Source organism: Acipenser ruthenus, chromosome 22, assembly GCF_902713425.1.
Source record: "Acipenser ruthenus chromosome 22, fAciRut3.2 maternal haplotype, whole genome shotgun sequence".
Taxonomy (NCBI): Eukaryota; Metazoa; Chordata; class Actinopteri; order Acipenseriformes; family Acipenseridae; genus Acipenser; species Acipenser ruthenus.
In genome coordinates, this window is record NC_081210.1 from 19,526,390 (window position 1) to 19,547,947 (window position 21,558).

Sequence of the window (21,558 nt, forward strand, 5' to 3'; positions counted from 1 at the left end):
CCAGCAGCCAGATTTCTACCAGATGGGCAAATCACAAAGCTTAACCTAAAACTATATGTACTTAAATAAATAAATAAATAAATAAATAAACTATTTTAACTGGGGGAAAGAAGGAAACACACTTCAGCTCCACCCTGCAGCTGTGTGGACAGTAGGGATAGGTCAGTGTAGTCGAATAAAGACTTCTATTAGCTACTAGTAGAAGTGTCTTTTTTAAATGCCGAAGCTTGACAAGTGTTCAGAATCAGTGTTGAACCCTGCGCGTTCATGTGAATGAGATTGGCACATTAAACGTAAGGACCCTAATTAATCATGCAATGCTTGTAACAGCAAAATAGGCAGTAGTGAAACAGCTTCCGGAAGCACCGCACCAGCTAGCTTTAAATTTGTAAACAAATGGATATAGCAAGTGCTAAAAAGGAAGCCTAACTTTAGTAATATTGAAATTAGAACGCTAATTTAGCTTCATGTTGAATATGAAGACTAGCCTAAATGTTAAACAGACCACCGCAATGACTGGGAAAACAGCGTGGAAGTAGTTGTTTGTTTGTTTTTAAACCTGTGGACTGCAGTACAAATGTAAAACATTGACTTTCTGTGAATGGATGGAGTAACGTCAACATTTGCACTGACCATTAAAAGTACAACCAGGTATGCTCCTTGTTTTGAATTATTTACAGATTATTGAATAAGCAAAGTAACTTGAACAAATAAATCTTGCATTGGCCATTGTTTGTACACTTCTTGAACCCGGCCGGCTCCTCTGAAGCGTGTACTTTAGCGGCTCACGCTTTTTATGCTGTCTGCTGTAGTACACATACGTATGTGCCTTTTATTCTTTATTTCAGGTATTCGAATACACAAAAATGTTGGCCCCTGTGTATTCCAATAGGAAACTATTTCACCTCTAGTGGATAACCATTTGGGAGTGGAATCACATGGTAGTGGTATATACAGTAAAGACACAAACAGCTATGCAAACACTTTTTTTGTGGAATGAAATGTAATTGCATTTCTAGCAAACTATTCTTTACTGAGCAACCTTCAACAAACTGAATAAGGTATTTGAACTTTTCCCAAATTACTGTATTCTGATGTCGAGTTTCAAGAATCCGTATTTTTTTCATCTCTTTTAAAAATACACAAGGAGATGATATCATTTGAAGTATCAATTTTCTATTTTTAAATGTGTGTAGACAAAAAGGGAGCCAACCTACCCATTATTCTTGCAGCACATAATGTTAATCATTTCAACAAATGCCTTCCACATAATCCCAATGAGTATCTACTTGACTTTAGTCTTGTAGTTTCAACTCCATTATTCAAGATCCACTTCAAAATGAAAAGTGAAGGGGGGCAGAAAGAGGGGGCTTACAAGCAGCACAGAAAGTGTGGGAAAGAAGGGAAACGGCTGCGTTTAAAATGTTAAAAACACAGTGGTTCTCAGGCATTCGAAAACATTGAATAAAAAGCACGGCATTTTCACCAGCCTCACTAGTTATTATGTGAATTACTCATTTAATTGTAATTTCAGCACCTAGTCACCTACAGTTCTAACCTAAAAGTAAATAAGTGAATTCAGAGATCAAGCTCTGCATCTACTAAGCAACACTGTGTCATTTGCATTTCAACCCTGCCATTCCATCGCTGGATTTCAATGAACTCAAGATTCACTCAACAGAATTGAATACAGACATGCTATTCAGTGCTACCTGTAGATCCCTGAACACTTGTGTAGTACACAATGCTACACCATACCTTAAAGAAGCCAATGATTCCAACACCATACTCCACACAGTACTTGTCCAGTAGTTCTCTGTTCCAGGCGTCCAGGTTCACGTACTTGAGGATGTTTTCGTATATGATGAGGGCAAATCTGCCTCTGTCTGTGTCTGTGAGGGTAGGCATGTCGCCCTTTCCAGGCGCAATCTCTGTCTGGTATTTAAACCTGCTGGACTCGAGGATAGCCACAATCTCCTGGCCCAGCTGGGAGTACAGGCTCTCCACAAACACCAACACCACAGGATCTGTCCGAGAGGAGTCCACTTGCTTGAGGGTCTTGAGGGGGAGCAAGCGTGATGGGGTCACCTTGGGGTCATCGCAGTCCGGGGCCGGCACGTCTCCGGCTGGCTCCAACTCCCGCTTCACGCCGCACAGGAAGTAGGCGGAGATGAAGACGCTAACCATGCAGAAGGCGAAGAGCAGCAGCAGGCTCATCTGCAGTGTGGGCTGTCGAAAAGCCCGCCGCGCTCTCCCGCACAAATGCATTTTTTTTTTTCCTTCGAGAAAGCCTCGTCTTTTAAAAAATAAAAACTCAATAAAAACAACTGTTAAAAATTCGGAAATTCAGCACACCGGGCCTTTTCATGTCACCATTGCAGACAAGTTGTGGGTTTTGCGTCGGAGCACCCAATCATCCGCTTGAGCGGTTTTCGTTTTGTATTTCCCCCCCTAAGTTCTGGATTTCCTTGCAGATTTTGTAGAAGAGTTTGTTGGGTGGTTATCTGCTTGTGGCTGCTGAAGCAAGGTGCAGACTTCAGGAGGAGACACAAACTTGGTGCTATCACTGCAGATCATTGCCTAGGCATTTCCCTACAAACTTCTCGGTGATCTAAAACAAAAGAAGAAATAAATATTGATGAGATCTTTTGGCAGATTGTTTCATTTTAAATTTACATTTTTTTAAATTTATTTTTTTTACTCTCCTTGCTCTACCTACAGCTTTGGTTATGAAAGAAAGTCAAGGGTTATTAATAAGATGTACAGTACTGCATTTGCAGAAAGACAAAAGGGCACGTAAGCACCTTTTTATTTTATTGTGTTACATGTTCCCATGTGTTGCTACAACTGTTTACATAAGGTGTGTGTATTGTTTTAATTATTTTTTTTGTTTTGTTACATTTGGACTACTTTTTTAAACTTTTAAATTGCATTCCCTGCCTCAAGATGGCTTCCCATGTACCCGCATGGACCTCTCAGAACTACATTTCCCATCATCCTCCTGCTCACTGGTAAATCCATCTCAGTTACATATGTGAGCAGGAGGATGATGTGAAATGTAGTTCTGAGCTGTCCATGGAAAGCCATCTGAGGCAGGGAATGCAATTTAAAAGTTAAAAAAAGTGGTCAAAATGCAAATAAATAAATAAATAATTAAATAAAATACACACACCTTACGTAAACAGTCATAGCAACACATGGGAACATGTAACAATAAAATAAAAAGGTCCTTATGTGCCCTTTAAGGAAATTTTAGCAGAAGATTTGTTCATCAAATGCAGAAGAGTGGGGGGAATGGAAAGAATTTTCAGCACACACATCGGCGTTGCTTCGTTTTCAGTTAGGTTGCATAGCACATAATGTGATGTACTAGGTTTTCACATGAAAAAGTCTGGGATCAAACACAGCTTAAAATCACAAGTTAGATGGAGTACGGTCAGCTTTGACCTTCAGTCCACATCACAAATGCACCACATAAAAACATTACACTCTGACAATGTCTTCTTTGTGGATGGGCCAAGACTGGATGGCAGGCTGGGGTGAACTTCAGCTTAGGACTGAGGTGTTCACGGTGCCCCACTAAATGCTCTATACAGATATTTGTATTTCCTTCAGATATTTTTGTATACAATTACATCCTTGAAACAGTCTGAAATACACGTCTGCGTTTAGCTATTCAAACCCAACTAATCACCTACAGTACTACCTACCAGGACAAACATACTTTTTATTAGCTCCTTGATAATGAGAACAATTCCAAACTCATTGTCTTAGCCCAAGTAATACCAAATCTCCTCCAGATTCCAGACCTTTAAGAACAGTGTACTGTACTCAAGGCCTCGACACACTTATATTGCACCACGACTTTAGTGTTGCGTTACCACTTACCGTGAGAACTAAATTATGCAAAACCAACCTTATTGTGTGGGACTTCATTAAGGACTATCACAATATGTACAAAACAGCAACTGTAGGTTGTATTTGTACAAAACAGCAACTGGATCTGGGTTTGTTAGATTGTACAATGTTAAAGTTAGATGTTGAGAAGACATTTTTTTGAAATATAATTTAATTACTTCAACAGAAGAGTAAAATAAATGAAACGGTATCCTCCTGAATTCTTGTCTGTGGAGTTTGTTACAGCCAATAAGAGGTATTTAATATCCCCCAAGGAATTGATGGGGTAAAGTGAAAGCAGAAAAAGAGATCAAGTGAAACAAAGCCAGAGGAAACTCTACAGGAGCTGTAAGGATAAAATATAGAATCTTGGCCGCAACGAACATCCCTGCCTTCTTGGCCCTTTTGTAAGAAGCGCCCGCCAAAAATAAGAAAGACGTTGTCACTCTGTAATCATTACTTTAATAGCCCTTTGGTTTTCATGACAATGCTCTTTGTGAAGTACAGCAGCCTACAGTGCATTACTGAACATCTTCAGGTTATGTTAGATAAGGATAGAAAATAAAACCCCCTTGTCACAGTGGGAGTGTGGGGTGCACTACCGAATCAAACCACTTGAGGCAGTATTGAGTTTCTGGAAAGTTCTCTTATTTTCTGTTTATTATCTTTCACAATCACAAATCAAATCTTCATAATTCCACAGGCTTTCTGTTCACATGTTTCTTTAAAAATTCCTTTTACTTTGATAAATCAAAGTTCCTTTAAAGATCATATTTTCTTTACATAAATCAATAAAATGACTCAAAGAAAACCCTCCCCTCCTACCAACAATGGTATTCAGTTTGGTTAACTTAAACGTAAGAGAACCACTAACAAAGGACTTACAATAAACAAAAGAAGACTGTTTTAAAGTTTTTAAAGCTTCCTGGAGGGCTTCACTCCGTGGGAAGAGTCAGCGTCCTGCTGGTTTCTCTCTCTCTCTCTCTCTCTCTCTCTCTCTCTCTCTCTCGATCTACTTGATAAAAAATCCATACAGAGTGTTAGCGTCTTCTTTTAACAAGCACCCATGCAAACAGCATGCTTGTCTCCTTCCACAAACCAACCCCAAGCTGTTACAATCTGGGCCCTATATACACAAGGAAACGCCCCCCCCTCCAATCAACAGCACTCAATCATCTGCTGATTTGAGAATGTTCCAGCATGTTCCGGGGTTGCTGCCCCCAACAAAGATGGCGACTGCTGTAACTGCACTTCCGCCCCAACGTCAGTCCCACTTCCGGTGATCCTTGTTGGGAACTTCGTGGTTGATTCACAGCCCTCTGATTGCAGTACAGGATCACTTTACTCCGTCACACCCCTATTTGAGAGAAATCCCATCTTAAATCAAGTTTGTACTGTATGCAGCTCATGCCCTGACTCAAACAATTTAAATGATGCTTTGCCTTAACAGGCGGAATGTCATTAGAGTGGTTTGGCCACAGGCACTTGTACATACTGAATACACGTGTTTTAGGATGTACGTCTGTTTATTGGAACGGTACAGGTGATCTATTTTGTTTTGTTTCATGAGTCATTCCACTTGATGCAGCATTACCAAACTCAAATCAATGACTCAAAGTCTTTGGTCCCATATTAACGTATTTCAGAAGCTGCATTGAGTCACAGGTTACTGTAATATGAAGAGCACCTTTACTGTAGATATTACCCATAACACTAAAACTATGAATTCTGCATCCCAAACGGTTTACAATATGTTGGAAGAAACCATTCTTACTGCTCTGCTTAATAAAGACCGTCTTCTGCAGCCCCGATACAAATCTGACAGTTCTGAAATCAACTACTGCACATTTAATAATGGTGCTCTGTAAAACCCAGCCATGCTGAACAAATAGAGTTTACAGTAAAGGCAAGCTAAATAACTACATACAGGGTTGCATCCTGGGAAGATTAATTGTTCAGTAGCATTTTTTTGCAAAGGGGATACATTCTTTTCTTCTATAAATAAACTTGGAAACAGTAAAATTCGTATCAAGCTGCAATTTCCCCTCCTGCCAACACGCCGACAGTAATAAATGATGTCTCTCCATATCCAAGGCAATACCATAGCAACAACACATTCTCCATGGCAACGCCACAGTAGCAATTCTTTCCATGCCAACACCATGACAACACTACTTGCTCAGATGCAAGACCACACTTGAGTTTTAGATGGGTTGAATTAAATCGGGGGAAAAAAAATTAAACAAACTTTTTTTTTTTTTTTTTTTTTTTTACTTTCAGTACTGATTTTCATATTAAAAGGGAATACATACATTTTAGGATGTTGATCTTAATCAAGTCAATAGAAAATCACTAACCATATCAAATCACGTCTCTGTTTGTATGCACACTGGAAAACGAGAAAAACATACATACAGCAGGTACACCTACGTACTGTAAACTTAAACACATGCACAGTCCATTAAATACTACTGAACTCTGAGCTCAGTTAAAGAAGAGAATGACAAACAGAATTACATGTAAACTCCAAACGGATTGCTTTGCAACTCTTACAATCTGGGAAGGTCATGGAACCGTAATCCTAAATCCATAATCCTGTTTATCTGGACCAGTGCAAATGCACAAATAGTCAAAGACAAGCTTTTAAAACGGGCTGCTCATTAAACTCATGACCTGGTCTGACTACATTAGCATCTGTTTTAAAGGCACATCTTGGCATTCAATAGATAAATAATTTAATGCTTGTTATTTTCAGGACTACTGGCTACAGAAATGAACTCATTTTATATTCAAGTTCAGAGCACCATTGAACGAAACACTATTCTTTTACCATTCCATCAAATACTTGTGTTTTAATTCGGGGGTATTTGCAGAATTAGCAGTTTCAAATAAAAATGGTTCGATTTTATTCCCCAACATGTTTCAGATACACAAGAAAAGCAGTCTTCATACAGTAAGCAAGGTTTATACTGTATAAAAATCGCTGGTAAACAGCGGTGCAGCCGACACACAGACATGCCCCTGCCTGCTATATGGCTAGCCAGGCAGGGATTTAGGCCTAATACTGTGCAGTATGGGGATGGTTACAAGCCAATGAGAGGCAAGCATTCACACCGGCCATTGTCTAACATCTAATCCACCTTCTTTAAAAGCACTAATCTGCCCCACATGGAGAACCTGCATGGCCTCCTTGCCCCATGCTATGTGTAAGTGGATTATCGATGTTTCAGCTGAGGAGGCAACTGTCTGTCTATTGCAGGGGAGGGGTTGGGAACAGTGGGTAAGTGTCTGGTGTGTTTGAGATAAGAGACTGGCAGTGCCTCCTGGGGGCTTGTACCCCCAGGCTCCTCAGAGCTAAACACAAAATGATAATGGGCTGGGGCAGTACCAAGGGCCAAGGCTAACAATAGTACTATTTAAAACACTCTGACTGTATTGGCCTGTTGTGACAGACTGTTTGGATGGCAAAATACAAAACACGTTGTAGGCCTATAACTAGGTAAATATTAACAAGGTTTACAGTAGCAGCCGTTACGCAACTGAGATGCCACGTTTTGTTTACAGTTTGGTCACTGCAATGTCACAGGGATAACAGTCTAGAGTACAATATGGTAACGGCATTGAAAAATAATGCTAATTAATAACAGTGAAAGTTGTGAAATACTTGTGAAAATACAGTAGTAAAGTGTGTACTATTACAGCAGTGTAGTAGATGTAATAACTTACGACTTGACACTACAAAAACGCTCACTAAAATGATTACATTTGTTAATATTGCTGATATTATTTACTTGTCATTTATTATTATGCAAACTTCACAGCAAATCAGACTCGCATTACTAAATTAAAAATAAAACAATATACAGTGATCTCTCACTGTTTCAGTACTTTGTTTAAAAGAAAGAAAAAAAAAACACTTCATATTTTATAGGATGCAAATTAAGAAGCCGAAGAGAGACTGGCACTCCAAATAGGATGCAAATGAAGCACTACCACAGCCAACTGCTCCTCAACGGACTGTGAATCGCTAATCAGCTATAAAGGTTTCCTCGGATTGCTTAGCAAAGATTTGAAGTAATTTGCTCTATGGGTTACAGTCAATCTGGATTATAAAACAGCAGGGTGCCCAAAGCAGCAGGTTCCAGAAAAGCAATCTTTTCTCCTCTTCTTTTTACTGAAAGTACAAAGCTCTAATATCTTCCAGAAGGCAGTACTCGTTTTTTTGTTTGGCTGCAACGTATGTATTCATTAATTTGAAAACGCCTGAATGTTTATATTCCAATTCTATATGAGATCACTGCTGGGAAGCTCTATTTGGTTTTTTAAGCATTTTAAAAACTGGCACAGCTACAAACTCTTGGCTTTCATTTTCTAATTCTCTTTATTAACGAAAGACAGAAAACAGCTCAACACTCCAGTCTCGTTCTTAGCAGATGACTGCTATACTCTAAAGCTGCACTTTTACAATTGGGGCATGGGTTATTTTTTAATTCTTTGCACATTATTTGTTGAACTTTTTTTTTTTTTTTAGTTCAATTTGTTTTCTTACAGGCAGTTACTGTACAGAATGGAATTTCCCCATTGTGTAGGCACAGGCTGATCCATACAGCGCCCTCAAAGGCCATCATTAAAATGGTTAGGTTCACACAGCTTGAAGGGAATGGTATTCTAGAAATGCAGCATCCCCTGAACATGCTGATGACTTCTATCAAGTCAAATCATAAGACATGTTGGGTCAGAGCCAGGGCAAATACATACAGTATATTATATATTATATTATTTATTTCTTAGCAGGCGCCCTTACCCAGGGCGACTTACAGTTGTATACAAAAAATACATATCAAGAATTACAGTACAATTAAAAGCAAGATACAAAATACAATGACTTCAGTACGATTTGATATCGGGGCAGTTCAAGAGCAGATAACAGTGTTGATAGTTACATCAGGGATGGATGGATGAATGGATGGATGGGCTTCAGTGAGTTACAGGAAAATAATTCCATCTAGGGTTTATGTGACGTCATAAACTACGAGACCGTTAGGTCGAGTACTGTAGTTTATAAACTGTCACAGAAACCAGAGATGGTATTATTTTCCTTTAACTCACTGAAGCACATCTATTATTTTTTATAATACATGGATATTATCTGTGATTAAAATAAATAAATAAATGGGCGTTAAGGTTCAAATTGCAAGTGAATTTAATGAATAATAACGTAAATTAAGTCAATATTAAAGAATCATAAATATAATTTTCTTTTTGATATTTCAGGAACGGTGAATTAAACTGGGTAGATAATGAACTGCAAAAAATAACGTATTTTTATGGAAAAGGTGTTTCAATGGGGTATGCTTTTTATTTTATATTTTAGTCGCTGTCAGAGACGAAGATTATTTGTCTCGTTCGCTTGGTTGGTGCTGCCGTTGGTGGAGGATTATTGTAAATCTTCACAGAGACAGATTTGTTAAAAGTGCCTAAAAACCACGAATTGTGGCTGTTGTCGAGTCAAATATGGGTCAAGTATAATCTTCTAGACAAATATGCCATTTTGACGTCACTACTGCAGTATTATGCCTTTTTTCAAATGGCTCAGGATGCAAATCTAGCCTTCATACATGTATATACAGTGCCTTGCAAAAGTATTCAGACCCCTGATCAATTCTCTCATATTACTGAATTACAAATGGTACATTGAAATTTCATTCTGTTTGATATTTTATTTTAAAACGCTGAAACTCAAAATCAATTATTGTAAGGTGACATTGGTTTTATGTTGGGAAATATTTTTAAGAAAAATAAAAAAATTGAAATATCTTGCTTGCATAAGTATTCAACCCCTGTGCTGTGGAAGCTCCCAGTTTACACCGATGAAAGAAATTGCCCTAACAAGGACACAATTACCTTATCATTGGCCTCCACCTGTGAACCATTAAAGTTGCTGTCACATTTTCTGGATAAAAACCCCACTGTTGAAGGATCATTGGTCAGGCTGTGAATCTGAAGGAAAATGAAGACCAAAGAGCATTCTACAGAAGTTAGAGATAAAGTAATACAAATGCATAGATTAGGGAAAGGGTACAAAATAATATCCAAGTGTTTCGATATCCCAGTGAGCACAGTTGGATCAATAAATCAGGAAGCGGAAGCTGCATCACACCACCCAGGCACTGCCAAGAAAAGGCCGTCCCTCAAAACTCAGCGCTCAAACAAGAAGGAGACTTGTGAGAGAAGCCACAGAGAGGCCAACAATCACTTTGAAGGAGCTACAGAGTTCAGTGGCTGGGAATGGAGTAATGGTGCACCAGTCAACCATATCAAGAGCTCTGCATAACACTGGCCTGTATGGGAGGGTGGCAAGAAAGAAGCCGTTACTCAAAAAGTACCATCTGAAAGCACGTCTGGAGTTTGCCAGAAAGCATGAGAGTGACCGAGCTGCAATGTGGGAAAAGGTTTTGTAGTCAGATGAGACCAAGATAGAGCTTTTTGGCCAAAACTCAAAGCGCTATGTGTGGCGCAAACCTAACACTGCCCATGCCTCAAGACACACCATCCCTACAGTGAAGTATGGTGGTGGCAGCATCATGCTGTGGGGATGCTTCTCATCAGCAGGGACTGGGCATCTTGTTAAAATTGAAGGAAGAATGAATGGAGCAAAATACAGGGAAACACTGCAAGAGAACCTGCTTCAGTCCACTAAAAAACTGAAGCTTGGGAGGAAATTCACCTTTCAGCAGGACAATGATCCCAAGCACAAGGCCAAAGCAACATTGGAGTGGCTCAAGAACAAAAAGGTGAATGTCCTACAGTGGCCCAAAGTCCTGATCTCAATCCCATTGAGAATCTGTGGCACTATTTGAAAATTGCGGTCCACAAGCGTCATCCAACCAACCGGAACAACCTGGAGCAAATCTGCCAAGAAGAATGGGCCAAAATCACTCCGACACTGTGTGCAAAGCTGGTACATTTACCCCAAAAGACTTAAAGCTGTTATTGCAGCGAAAGGTGGCTCTACCAAATATTAATGTGTGGGGGTTGAATACTTATGCAAGCAAGAGATTTCAGTTTTTTTATTTTTCTTAAAAATATTTCCCAACATAAAACCAATGTCACCTTACAATAATTGATTTTGAGTTTCAGTGTTTTAAAATAAAATATCAAAAAGAACGAAATTTCAATGTACCATTTGTAATTCAGTAATATGAGAGAATTGGTCAAGGGACTGAATACTTTTGCAAGGCACTGTATATCCATATATATATATATATATATATATATATATATATATATATATATATATATATATATTAGAGAGAGAGATAGATATCTATCTGTGATTCACACATTATCCCCATCAAAATTCCACCAGCTGCTCCTTGAGCATAAAGAACACAAGCATATCCATTATTTATACAGATACAGCACTGTAGCATTTAGTTTTATTAGATCTCATTAGATTAGGCATAATATGACTCAGACAAAACTGATTTATTTGTGCGAGTGTGGGCTTTTTACTGTACTTTTACTGCCAGTGTTACAGGCTAATAATGTTTCTATTTTGAGAGTAAAAAAAAAAAAAAAAAAAAAGACTGTGGGCCGCGCTGTAAAACTAGAGGGATTAAGGAAGTCCACTGCAGTTTTAAAAGGTCAGGTTCTTTTCCTACTTAGAGCCCACTGTTAGTAACGTCAGAGTTTTATTTTTGGCCTACAGGGACTCTATAGTGTTCAAAGTATTTCAAAGCTATGACATTTGGTTAAAACTGAGGTTAGCAGTTTTACACGTGGTGCCTCTTATAATCAACACTTTAACCCTTGTAGAGTGAAAGTGTACAGTACATTACAAGCTGCAATTTAGAGTACTGTAATGCCACACTCCCCCCCCCCCCCCCTCCCCCACAGTATAACACACAGTGTTTTTCATTATTTTTGGTCACCACAATCATATCTTTATACAATCTTCACCGCTGTGTATGTGTCATATCAAATGACATGGTTTCTTTTAAAAGGGACCTTACTGCATGCAAGCAAAATCTACGAACCTCACAGCCGTAATACCCAAGCCTTGCAACTACTGTAGAGTAGATGATGATAATCTATCTATTTTCTGGCTTTTCCACGGTTCACATAACTTTAATGAAAGGTCCTTAATCTAGACCTGAATGGTGCACATTTGCCATTACTCTAGCTGGTTTAATCTTGTGTTAAAAAACAAAGAGACCACCAATTTCCAAGTGCCCCTTTATGTACCATGGGTTTTACTTTTATTATTATATGACTACTGGTATCATTTTAAGATACTAAAACAAAAAGCATGGCTTTTGAGTACCTTTCTAAAAACAGTATTTTACTTGACCCTGTTGAACCCTAACTTCTAATGATTGTTCTTTCAAATAAAACTAAAACTACCACCTCCACTCTCTGGACCAATACTACAATAAAATCCCCAGGGAACACAATAAAACCTCCTTACATCTACTGTATGATTGAATCAGTGGTGTTAGAGAAAGCATGCTGAAATGTGTGCTCTCAAGCCACCAAAAGCCCCATATTCCATTACAGAGATGAGCAGTGAGAAATGAGATTGACAGGGGTTTAGTATCACCCTACCCACCACTTAAGAGTGTTTTTTTTATTTATATATATTTTTTATTACTCTTATGATCGCTGGTAATAAGGAAGTAAAGTCATCACCCCCACCACAAATGGAAAAGACAACAGTTTATCTGTTGATTATCTGGAATATAAATGCATTTGTCTGTCTGTGCAATGTAATGGCCAATCAATGCCTGTTTTCTATCATATTGTGTACTAATACCTATAAAAGGAACTAACAAATGGTCAGATGAAATGAACACATTAACACTGATAAAAAATAGGAACAGCTGATTTATATAAAAAAAAAACAAAAAAAAAAACACAAGTAGACTTGACAGACACCAAAAAGTCTAATCTGTTGGAAAGCAAATTGGAGGCCATGCATTTGTAGTTATTGTCTTAATGATTAAAAACAAAGCAAAACAACTCCCTTCTATAAAATGATAAAAAGATTTGCACCAGCATAAAGACATAGTTTTCTGTTTAATTACCTCCTACATTTACAGCAGACTCGGGCTCAATTACGATTGCAACTGGGCAATTCCGAATGAATTGCAATTTCAATGCAGGCTAATTGTAATTGTCGTTGAATTTTGGCACACCTGTGTAATTGTAATTACCATATAATTGATCGATTACCATTCAATTACGCACTTATTTGTCATTCGATCATTATTCTTATATTTTCAACCACTTTTGGTAATCCCATTTGTTTGAAAACTATTATATTAAATATTTGACAACAATATTTGGTGACTCACACCCATAAAACCTATTTCGCTCCAGAAATGTTGGCGACCTTTTAAAATATACGAAGTATGTATTGTTAGTGGAATTTGATTTCGTGCCAAAAATGTTTGCGTTTTTTTCCCCCCCATATGAAACACACATAATAAAAGGCTAGCAAATATTTACGGCTTTACAGAAGTATATTTTTGTTTTTGTACCTAGAATGATTGCTTGGTTATTTAGAATAAATAGAGTAAGCATGTTTATGTGTATGTGGTTGTTACTTCATTTTCCATTCAGAAGATTCCCATTCCCCTCCTCGTTGATTTCTCTTGGTTCAGCATTCCTCCTTACTTTCACCATGAGCTAGATTCCTGCCACACTGGTTTATTCAACATGACTTATTGATCCACCCTTCAGTTAGAACACATATTTACCACTCCTCTAGAATGGGTTGACTGGATGTTGTCATGGAACAAAGTAATGCAGGTATTTTTTGGTTTTAGACCATTAATAGGAATTTGTATTGTTCTTGCCAATTGTATTACAGTCTAAGCTACAAGATAAGCTAGGTCAATACTTTTTTTTTAAACCATAGCTTCTGCTTATTAATCCAACCACAAAATGACCTGAATTTTACCACCCCACCCCCTCTCAATTAAACCATTTTTGGATTCTTTCAGAAGCGGATATCTCTTGCATTCCGTTCAGTTTAGACAGAGGCTGAACTATCTTTTCATTTTCTTTGATTTCTTCAGAGGAAGCTGTGCTATCTCTAGTAGCTGCTTGGGTTGATAAGCGGGATCTACAATAGCTCCTCTTTCACAAAGTCAAGTGTAAAGCCAGGCCTCCCGAAGAGTCCCATTACAGAGTACAGAAGCCTCTAGACTTTCATACTCCAGCCAACCACTCATTTAGAAACCTTGGTTCTTATCTCTGTTTTTCAAAACTTCCACATCCAACACCAACATCTCAGTCTCTCCCCCACACTTTCATCTTCCTTTAGCTTTCAATACATTGAACCTTACCTAAAGCAGCAGAGCCACAACATGTGGCATAGACTGGATCAACTGTCTGCACTACAGAGAGTTAAGACTTGTGTATGAAGTCTGAATTTAATCAGCACAGCAGCACTGCGATTCTAACGGTGCTGAAGCATTGGTTCCCCCAAACAGCACGGAACCATTACATAAATACTTACATGTCAAACTACACAAGAACTGGTATTTCAGATTAGATATCATTATTGTTAGGGATGTGCTTTTGGTACATTTTTATGAAGGTTTAAATGCTATGCAGGTGTCAGCGTTTAAACCATATCTATACACACACACACACACACACACACTCTTTATATTACATAATGATGTATATTGACGGTCCTGGTTAGTATTTTCCCAAGCTAAGAACTCCTAAATAAACAAATAATGTTTTAACATTGCAAAGACTTAACTACAAAAAAAAAAAAACACACGTACACAACACAGCATATAATTAAATTAGGGCTATCACTCGATTCAAATTTTTGATCAATTAATTTATGGGCATTAGTTGATTAAGTGGTACATTAAGCGGTAGATTCATCTGTCCACATTTTTAATTAAGGTAACGATCTTATAATATAATAATAATATATTTATTTTTATATAGCGCCTTTCATAGTGGACCACCATCACAAAGCGCTTTACAGAGGTAGGCTGTGAACTGTGCATTATATGCAGAGTCACTTACAATAGGACATTGATTTAACAACTCATCCACAGGATGGAGCACAAGGAGGTTAAGTGACTTGCTCAGTCAGTGGCAGAGGTGGGATTTGAACCAGTGACCTTCTGGTTACAAGCCCTGGACTTTAACCACTGGATCATAATTTGGTCTTTGTAAACGCATTTGTATTATTATTTTATCTTAGTAAATGTCTCTCTTTGTATTTGTACTGCACTAGTGGCATGCACCTTTGCTGGCCCCGTGGGCACAAAGTGAGAAACTAAACTAAAACTTTTATTTTATATCATATTATATTCAAAAGAACAAAGCCAAACCAATAATAATAATTAATTTACATGTTACAGAATCTATCAAATGCACAGATTTCAATACATTGTTATATTAACTCTACTGTTCTGGGATCGGTGCCACAAACAGGAAATCAATATATTTATTATTATTTCTTTTTTTAAATATCCCCTTCTGCTGACAAATAGATATGAAGGATATATTATATATGTGTATATATATATATTATATATATATATATATATATATATATATATATATATAGTGTTAAACAAATTATTTCTGTAAAAGTGTACTGGTAAATTAAAGTCTATACATAATTTACCACTTAAGCGTTCTCTGAATTAATATTGAAAAAAAACCTTCCTTTTAAAATCGTGTTATACGTATTCTCAGTCGCCATCTAGAGTGTTCTGTTTATTATGGATGTTTGCTTTTTAATCCATCCACAGTAATTCTCAATGTTTTCATTTCAAACGATGATGCATTGAACTTGTGTTTTTGTGGTACGGCAATTCTGTTTGGCACAATTATTTACATACCATGGTTCTTTCGTCCGGTTCCTGAAAATAATTCCAAACGTGGCTTTTCCTCGTTCCTTTGTTTAGAGATGCAATTTTATTATTATTATTTATTTCTTAGCAGATGCCCTTATCCAGGGCCCACTACAGTATGAACCATGCCCACTACGGTATGAACACCACAGCAGTTGGATATGCGATAGACTGCTGTATATGATGAGAAATTACGAAAACGAATACATTTAAAAATATGCGTTTGGTGAAATTTGTCACGTGACCGGTTATACGGGTAGCATATTACTCAACGTTTAAACACTTCTTTAGAGTGGATACGTTTAAATGTTTAAAATTACCATCCTAATTCCTAATTATTACTATTATATCATTATAATTATTATATAATATTATTATTATGCTTAAAAAAAACTAACTGTAATTGGAACTATTTCATGCTAAATATTTCTTAAGTATTCGTAGTTGTAGAAGTTGCAGCCAGGTATGGGCTGTCGTGCTGATTCGTTGGTGTTGCTGTGGTTTGACAGTGTGGGGATAGGTAGAAGTACAGTAGCCTAATTTTGTAATTTTTTCAGGGACCACCTGGAATCATCTCTCAGACCCCAAGTGCCTGCAGTATAGCACCGAGAGTTACAGCACAAGAATCAACCTCGTCTTCAGCAGTGCAGATTACAAGCAACCTTTAACAAGACGAAAATGCCCCAGGTCTGTAAATCTAAAAAGTGTGGCAAATCTGTGAATAATACTGGTTAAAATTCTTCAACCAATATAGTTTGCTCATAGATCTTCAGCAAGGAAACAAAGTAAAATAAACACAAAACCCAATGAAACAGTATGCACAAACTTCAAGGGACAGCACAAAACAAACAACCTGCACCTCTTTTGTTCTAAGGACACTACCAATAGTTTCACTGCTGTAAACCGGTTTTAAAAAAAAACAAAAACAAGACCCTTGAGTATTGTGCCACTAATTTACTGTAGAAGAGTCACATAATGAAGACCTACTGTACAGTACTGCCCTCCCCACACACACACAATTGTATGCGCTTTAAAAATGCAATGTAATTAATGTTCAAATATTTATACGTTAGGTTAAAATATCTTTCATTCTGAACTTCTGCATTTGTTTTGTTTTCACCTATCAATATGTAGTCTAATATAAAGTCTCGATAGGTGTTTTAGGGGGAATAGAAAGCCTGTTCACATACAAAAAGCAGTTTAACAATGAAGGAGACCACCCTAAGCCATCTCTCTCGCAAGATACAGTACTGAATGTCTCTTGCAAAAGATTTATACACGCTCAGCAATACAGTACACAATCCATATCTTTCCCAACACACATTGTGAAAAAGAGCCCCAAACCAATGCGAGAACAGGGTGATAAATATCACATTCCCTCGTCCTTCAGTATGCAGTGTAGGCATTGTATTGTCTGTGTATAGAATTGAATTTATCCTTTGGGCACAAGAAACACGAAGCGAGCTGGAACAATATGTCCAGACAGCGTCGAGGGACTTGGGTAAGATTATACTATGTATTAATTCAGGGTAAGCAGAGTTTCCATCACATACCTCATCTGGAAACGCAATATCTGGGGTCTGGAAATGTGTGAATTACATATTAGTACGACTGATGAGAGGTCATTATAAATCCCAGGGTTTGTCAAGTGGGCACACCTGCAATCCCCCTTCACACCCCTCCCCTCTTTAAAATAATACACTGCACAGCTGAGCAACAGAGCAGCAACCCCCTTTACTGAATGACTGCAGAAAGAGTAGAATTTCAACAAGAGCCAAGGCCTCTGCTCGGGTAGACAGGCTTCAGATCAAGCTGTGACACATCAGCAGCTCCAAGTCTAATCAGATTTACAGTATCTAATCAGCCCAGTGTGGAGGGGATTTAACCCCCTGAGCCCCAGATATCTGTCATATGCAGCAATGTGATCCAGCAGGCAATTAGTAACTTCTGTATATCACCACATCAATCCAAAACAGAAAACAGAAACTGAAAGATTACTGGAAAATGTATTTTTGGATTCTGTAATTGACAGGGTTTTGCACTGAACTCTCGTAATGAAAAACAGACAGTACCGTTATATAGAGAGCTCATTTGAAGCTCTCTATTACAATAATGTAATTCAGTCAGCTATACTGCGGAAACAGAATTCCACTCTTTTAAATGTCATTATTGCATTATTTTACATTTTACCATTTTTTTTATTATTATTTTCTAAAGCTACAGTAATAAATCTGAAAAAAGTTGCCAGTAATCCAGATTTGCGTCTTTTTATTTCTGAAAAATGGTCGTCCCCCCCCCCCCCCCCCCCTCCAATAGAAACGGCTGCAAGTGCCCCCTTTGAAAATGGAGTTGAAATTGCCATGGAAGAAACTGAATGGTGAATGAAATGCTGTAGACTGCGAGGGAATTGGAGGATACGGCTGTGGAGACGAACAACAGGGTTAAATCAGAATAAAGACTGACATCTAACTATCTGTATTCCTCTGACACACATTTCGTTGGAATAAATTGGGTGTTTCACATAGCTAATGTTGCAGCGAATATCTTTGTACTGTAAGTGGCAATGGACGATATGAATGGTTCAGATAACTCAGGGTTTCTTGGTTTTTAATTAAAGTCAAATGGCCACCTTCCTACAGCAAATATATGCTGGTTCTTAGGATCATGCTAAATATTCTCACCTCTGACTAAAAAAAAAAAAAATCTTTTCACAGAACCATTTTTTATGACTGAGTAAAACTGAATATATCAAATGTACTGATATAAATGCATTTTTGTGGCCAAAGAAAAAAAAAAAAAAAGGGGGGCAGATGCTTAAAACACAAAAGGTGTGAGATGTGTATACTTATAATGCTGGGACTGACTGCCAAGCATACAAACCATACACTTCCAATTTAGAGTTATATTACATTGCCCGAGGTGCTTACATTTTATAATGGTTTCACGGCTGTCAAATGCTAAAAAGCATGCACAGCAACACACAGGCAAGACCCTCTTCTAAACCACCCACTGGATTCACAATATCTTTAGTATTTTTTTAGGTTAGATTTCGAGCCATGTATAAACAGGGTGTTTACATAGAACGGAATGTGTGCATCTTCAGCTCTTTCAGTCTGCTGTATATTATTCATCTACACCAACACTTTGATTTCAAGGTTATCAGTTCACAATTCTGGCTGACATTTGCTGCAGCTACAGTACTTATTACATGATTTATGCAGGATCCTTTATAGAACCGACAGGAGAGCCACCAAACTATACTGTTCTTCTCCGCTTCCATTGAAAATGACTCATTCGTTTGAATGCCACGAGTAGAATGGGACCGTCAGTTACAGACCAGGCTATACAGCAACTCCTGAAAACTTAACAAATCAGAACTCACGACCCGAAAGTAAAAATCAATGGGGCTTTTTAAAAGCAAGTTTCTAAGTTTCTAAGTTTCAGGATACTGCTATTAAGATATTCTAGTGTTTGGAATAAGTCATTATAATAGACCCCACACCATCACATGAAAAGATCCCCAATTTGAATCTCTGCATGCATAACAACTTTGCCTCAATCCTGGGACCCAATTAGCACTTTGTATGGTACAATTAGATTGACAAATCTTTACAACAGGCCTGAAGGCAGGGGTTTCGCTGTCGCTCGTCACTCTCGTAATTTGCGAATGTTTTTTGAAAGTGACGACAAAAAAAAATGTGGAATCGTCACTAGTGACGATCGTTTCTGTTTGTACTATAAAAAAAAAACGCATATCTGCATCCTCGGTCTCGCTTAGGCTAGACCGTGTGTGCGCGTGTAGTCTGCTCTGCAGTCTTCCTTCCCCACCGCGGCGCGTTCTACCCACCACGTGGTAATTGTTTACTACACCCTCTTGCTTATATCATTCTGTATATTGTTGCAGCGTCCAACAAAAATAAATAAATAAATAAATAAATAAATAAATTTCCCTTTCACTATACAGAGGAAGACAACCACCAACGTGCAAAATCCCCAGCACCATCAGGCAAGTATTGCACAGCATCAGACACCGTACCAGCACTTAGCGTCTCCGCTCGGCGGGTCAGCTGACGCGTAGGCGTCTGTGCTAGCGTTCCACGCTCGGTACCTGCGCTTCGGCACTTTGGTGTCAGCGTTTCTGCGCTTGGTGCAGCGCTTCGGCGCTTGGTGCTTAATGCTTCTGCACTTGGGGCTCGGTGCTCGACGCTCAACGCTTCGGCGCTCGACGCTCGGTACACGTTGCATTGACGCTCGACGCGTCGGTGCTTGACGCATCGACGCTCGACGCACGCACTTCTCTGCTCGACGCTCGACGCACACACTTCGGTGCTCGGCGCTCGACGAACGCACCTCGACGCTTGACGCACGTACTTCATGTGCTCGACGCTTGGTGCCCGACGCTTCGGTGTTTGACGCCCGCACTTCGGTGCTCGGCACTCGACGCACGCACCTCGGCACTTGACGCGGTGGTGCTCGACGCACGCACTTCAGTGCTCGACGCTTCGGCGTTTGACGCACGCACTTCGGTGCTCGACGTTTCGGCGTTCGACACACGCACATCGGTGCTCCTCGCTTCGCTACTGCTCGTCAGTGCTTGCGAGTGCTAGACACGATGTCTGGCTTCCACCGATGCGTAAAACCGCCCCTTTGAGTGTATCAGCACGCAGCCAACCTGCGTTTGCAAGACCGCAGCGCGGAGGGTGGCGCCCTAGAGGAGGTGGCAGACCGCGTCCTCGTGGCTCTGGCCAGGCCCCTCGTGAGCGAGCGCAGCCTAAGCAGCCCTAAGAAACCCAGGCAGCCGTTAACCCACCCCTACACTGTTCCACAGCTTCTGTTCTGGCAACAATGCACCGACGACATCTGGGTGCGCAAAACTATACTCACCGGGTACACCCTTCAGTTCCGGTTAAACCCCCCCCCCCCCCTTCAGGGGAGTGGTGGTAACTGCAGTGAAGGACTCGGTTCAGTCCTCAGCGCTGAATGTGGAAATACAGGCATTGCTCAAGAAGCGTGCCATTCAACTAGTAGACCCTGATCTGACCGACCAGGGGTTCTACTTCAAGTACTTCCTAGTGCCAAAAAAGGGCGGTGGGCTCCGCCCTATTTTAGATCTGCGAGTACTGAACAAATACCTACGGGTGTTGTCGTTCAAGATGCTTACGCACAGGCACATTGTCCAGTCTGTCCGGCAGGGCGACTGGTTTACCACTGTAGACCTGACAGATGCGTACTTTCACGTTCCCATCTGTCCCGGTCACAGGAACTATCTACGATTCGCATTTCAGAGCAGGGTCTACGTGTTTTGTGTCCTGCCATTCGGCCTGTCTCTAGCTCCTCGAACCTTTTCGAAGTGTATGGATGCCATTTTAGCTCCCTTGCGGGCTCAAGGCGTCCGACTGCTGAACTATCTGGATGACTGGCTCGTCTGCGCGCAGTAAAAGGAGCAGTTGGCACAGCACACAGTGATGGTTACAGACCATCTTCAGCGGCTAGGTCTGAAGGTCAATTCAGAAAAGAGCCGCCTCGTGCCGAGCCAACAGACCGAATTCTTGGGTCTGCATCGGGACTCTGTGTCCATGGAAGCGACCCTGTCGACACAAAGAGTTGCCTCGCTGGAGCGGTGTCTCTCCCTATTCAGGTTGAAAGAAACAGTCAGCATGGAGCTGTGTCAGCGCATGCTGGGGTTGATGGCTGCCGCCTCGCAAGCCCTTCCCTTGGGCTTACTACACCAGAGACCTCTGCAGGCCTGGTTCAATGCCTTCGCGTT

At 39.6% G+C, this 21,558-nt stretch overlaps 1 protein-coding gene across 3 annotated transcripts in view; it reads right to left on the reverse strand.

Moving 5' to 3' along the window:
* LOC117431462 (bifunctional heparan sulfate N-deacetylase/N-sulfotransferase 1) overlaps nucleotides 1-21,558 on the reverse strand; it is a 72,497-nt gene that overhangs the window by 21,443 nt on the left and 29,496 nt on the right. For 2 of the 3 annotated variants that reach the window (XM_034926823.2, XM_034052385.3), the window contains exon 2: nucleotides 1,759-2,611. In XM_034926823.2, the coding sequence (XP_034782714.1) occupies nucleotides 1,759-2,268 (510 nt within the window). In that variant the 5' untranslated portion in view covers nucleotides 2,269-2,611. Of the gene's footprint in view, nucleotides 1-1,758; nucleotides 2,612-4,782; nucleotides 4,866-21,558 lie in introns of those variants that run through there. The other variant, XM_058996086.1, reaches the window with a different exon arrangement.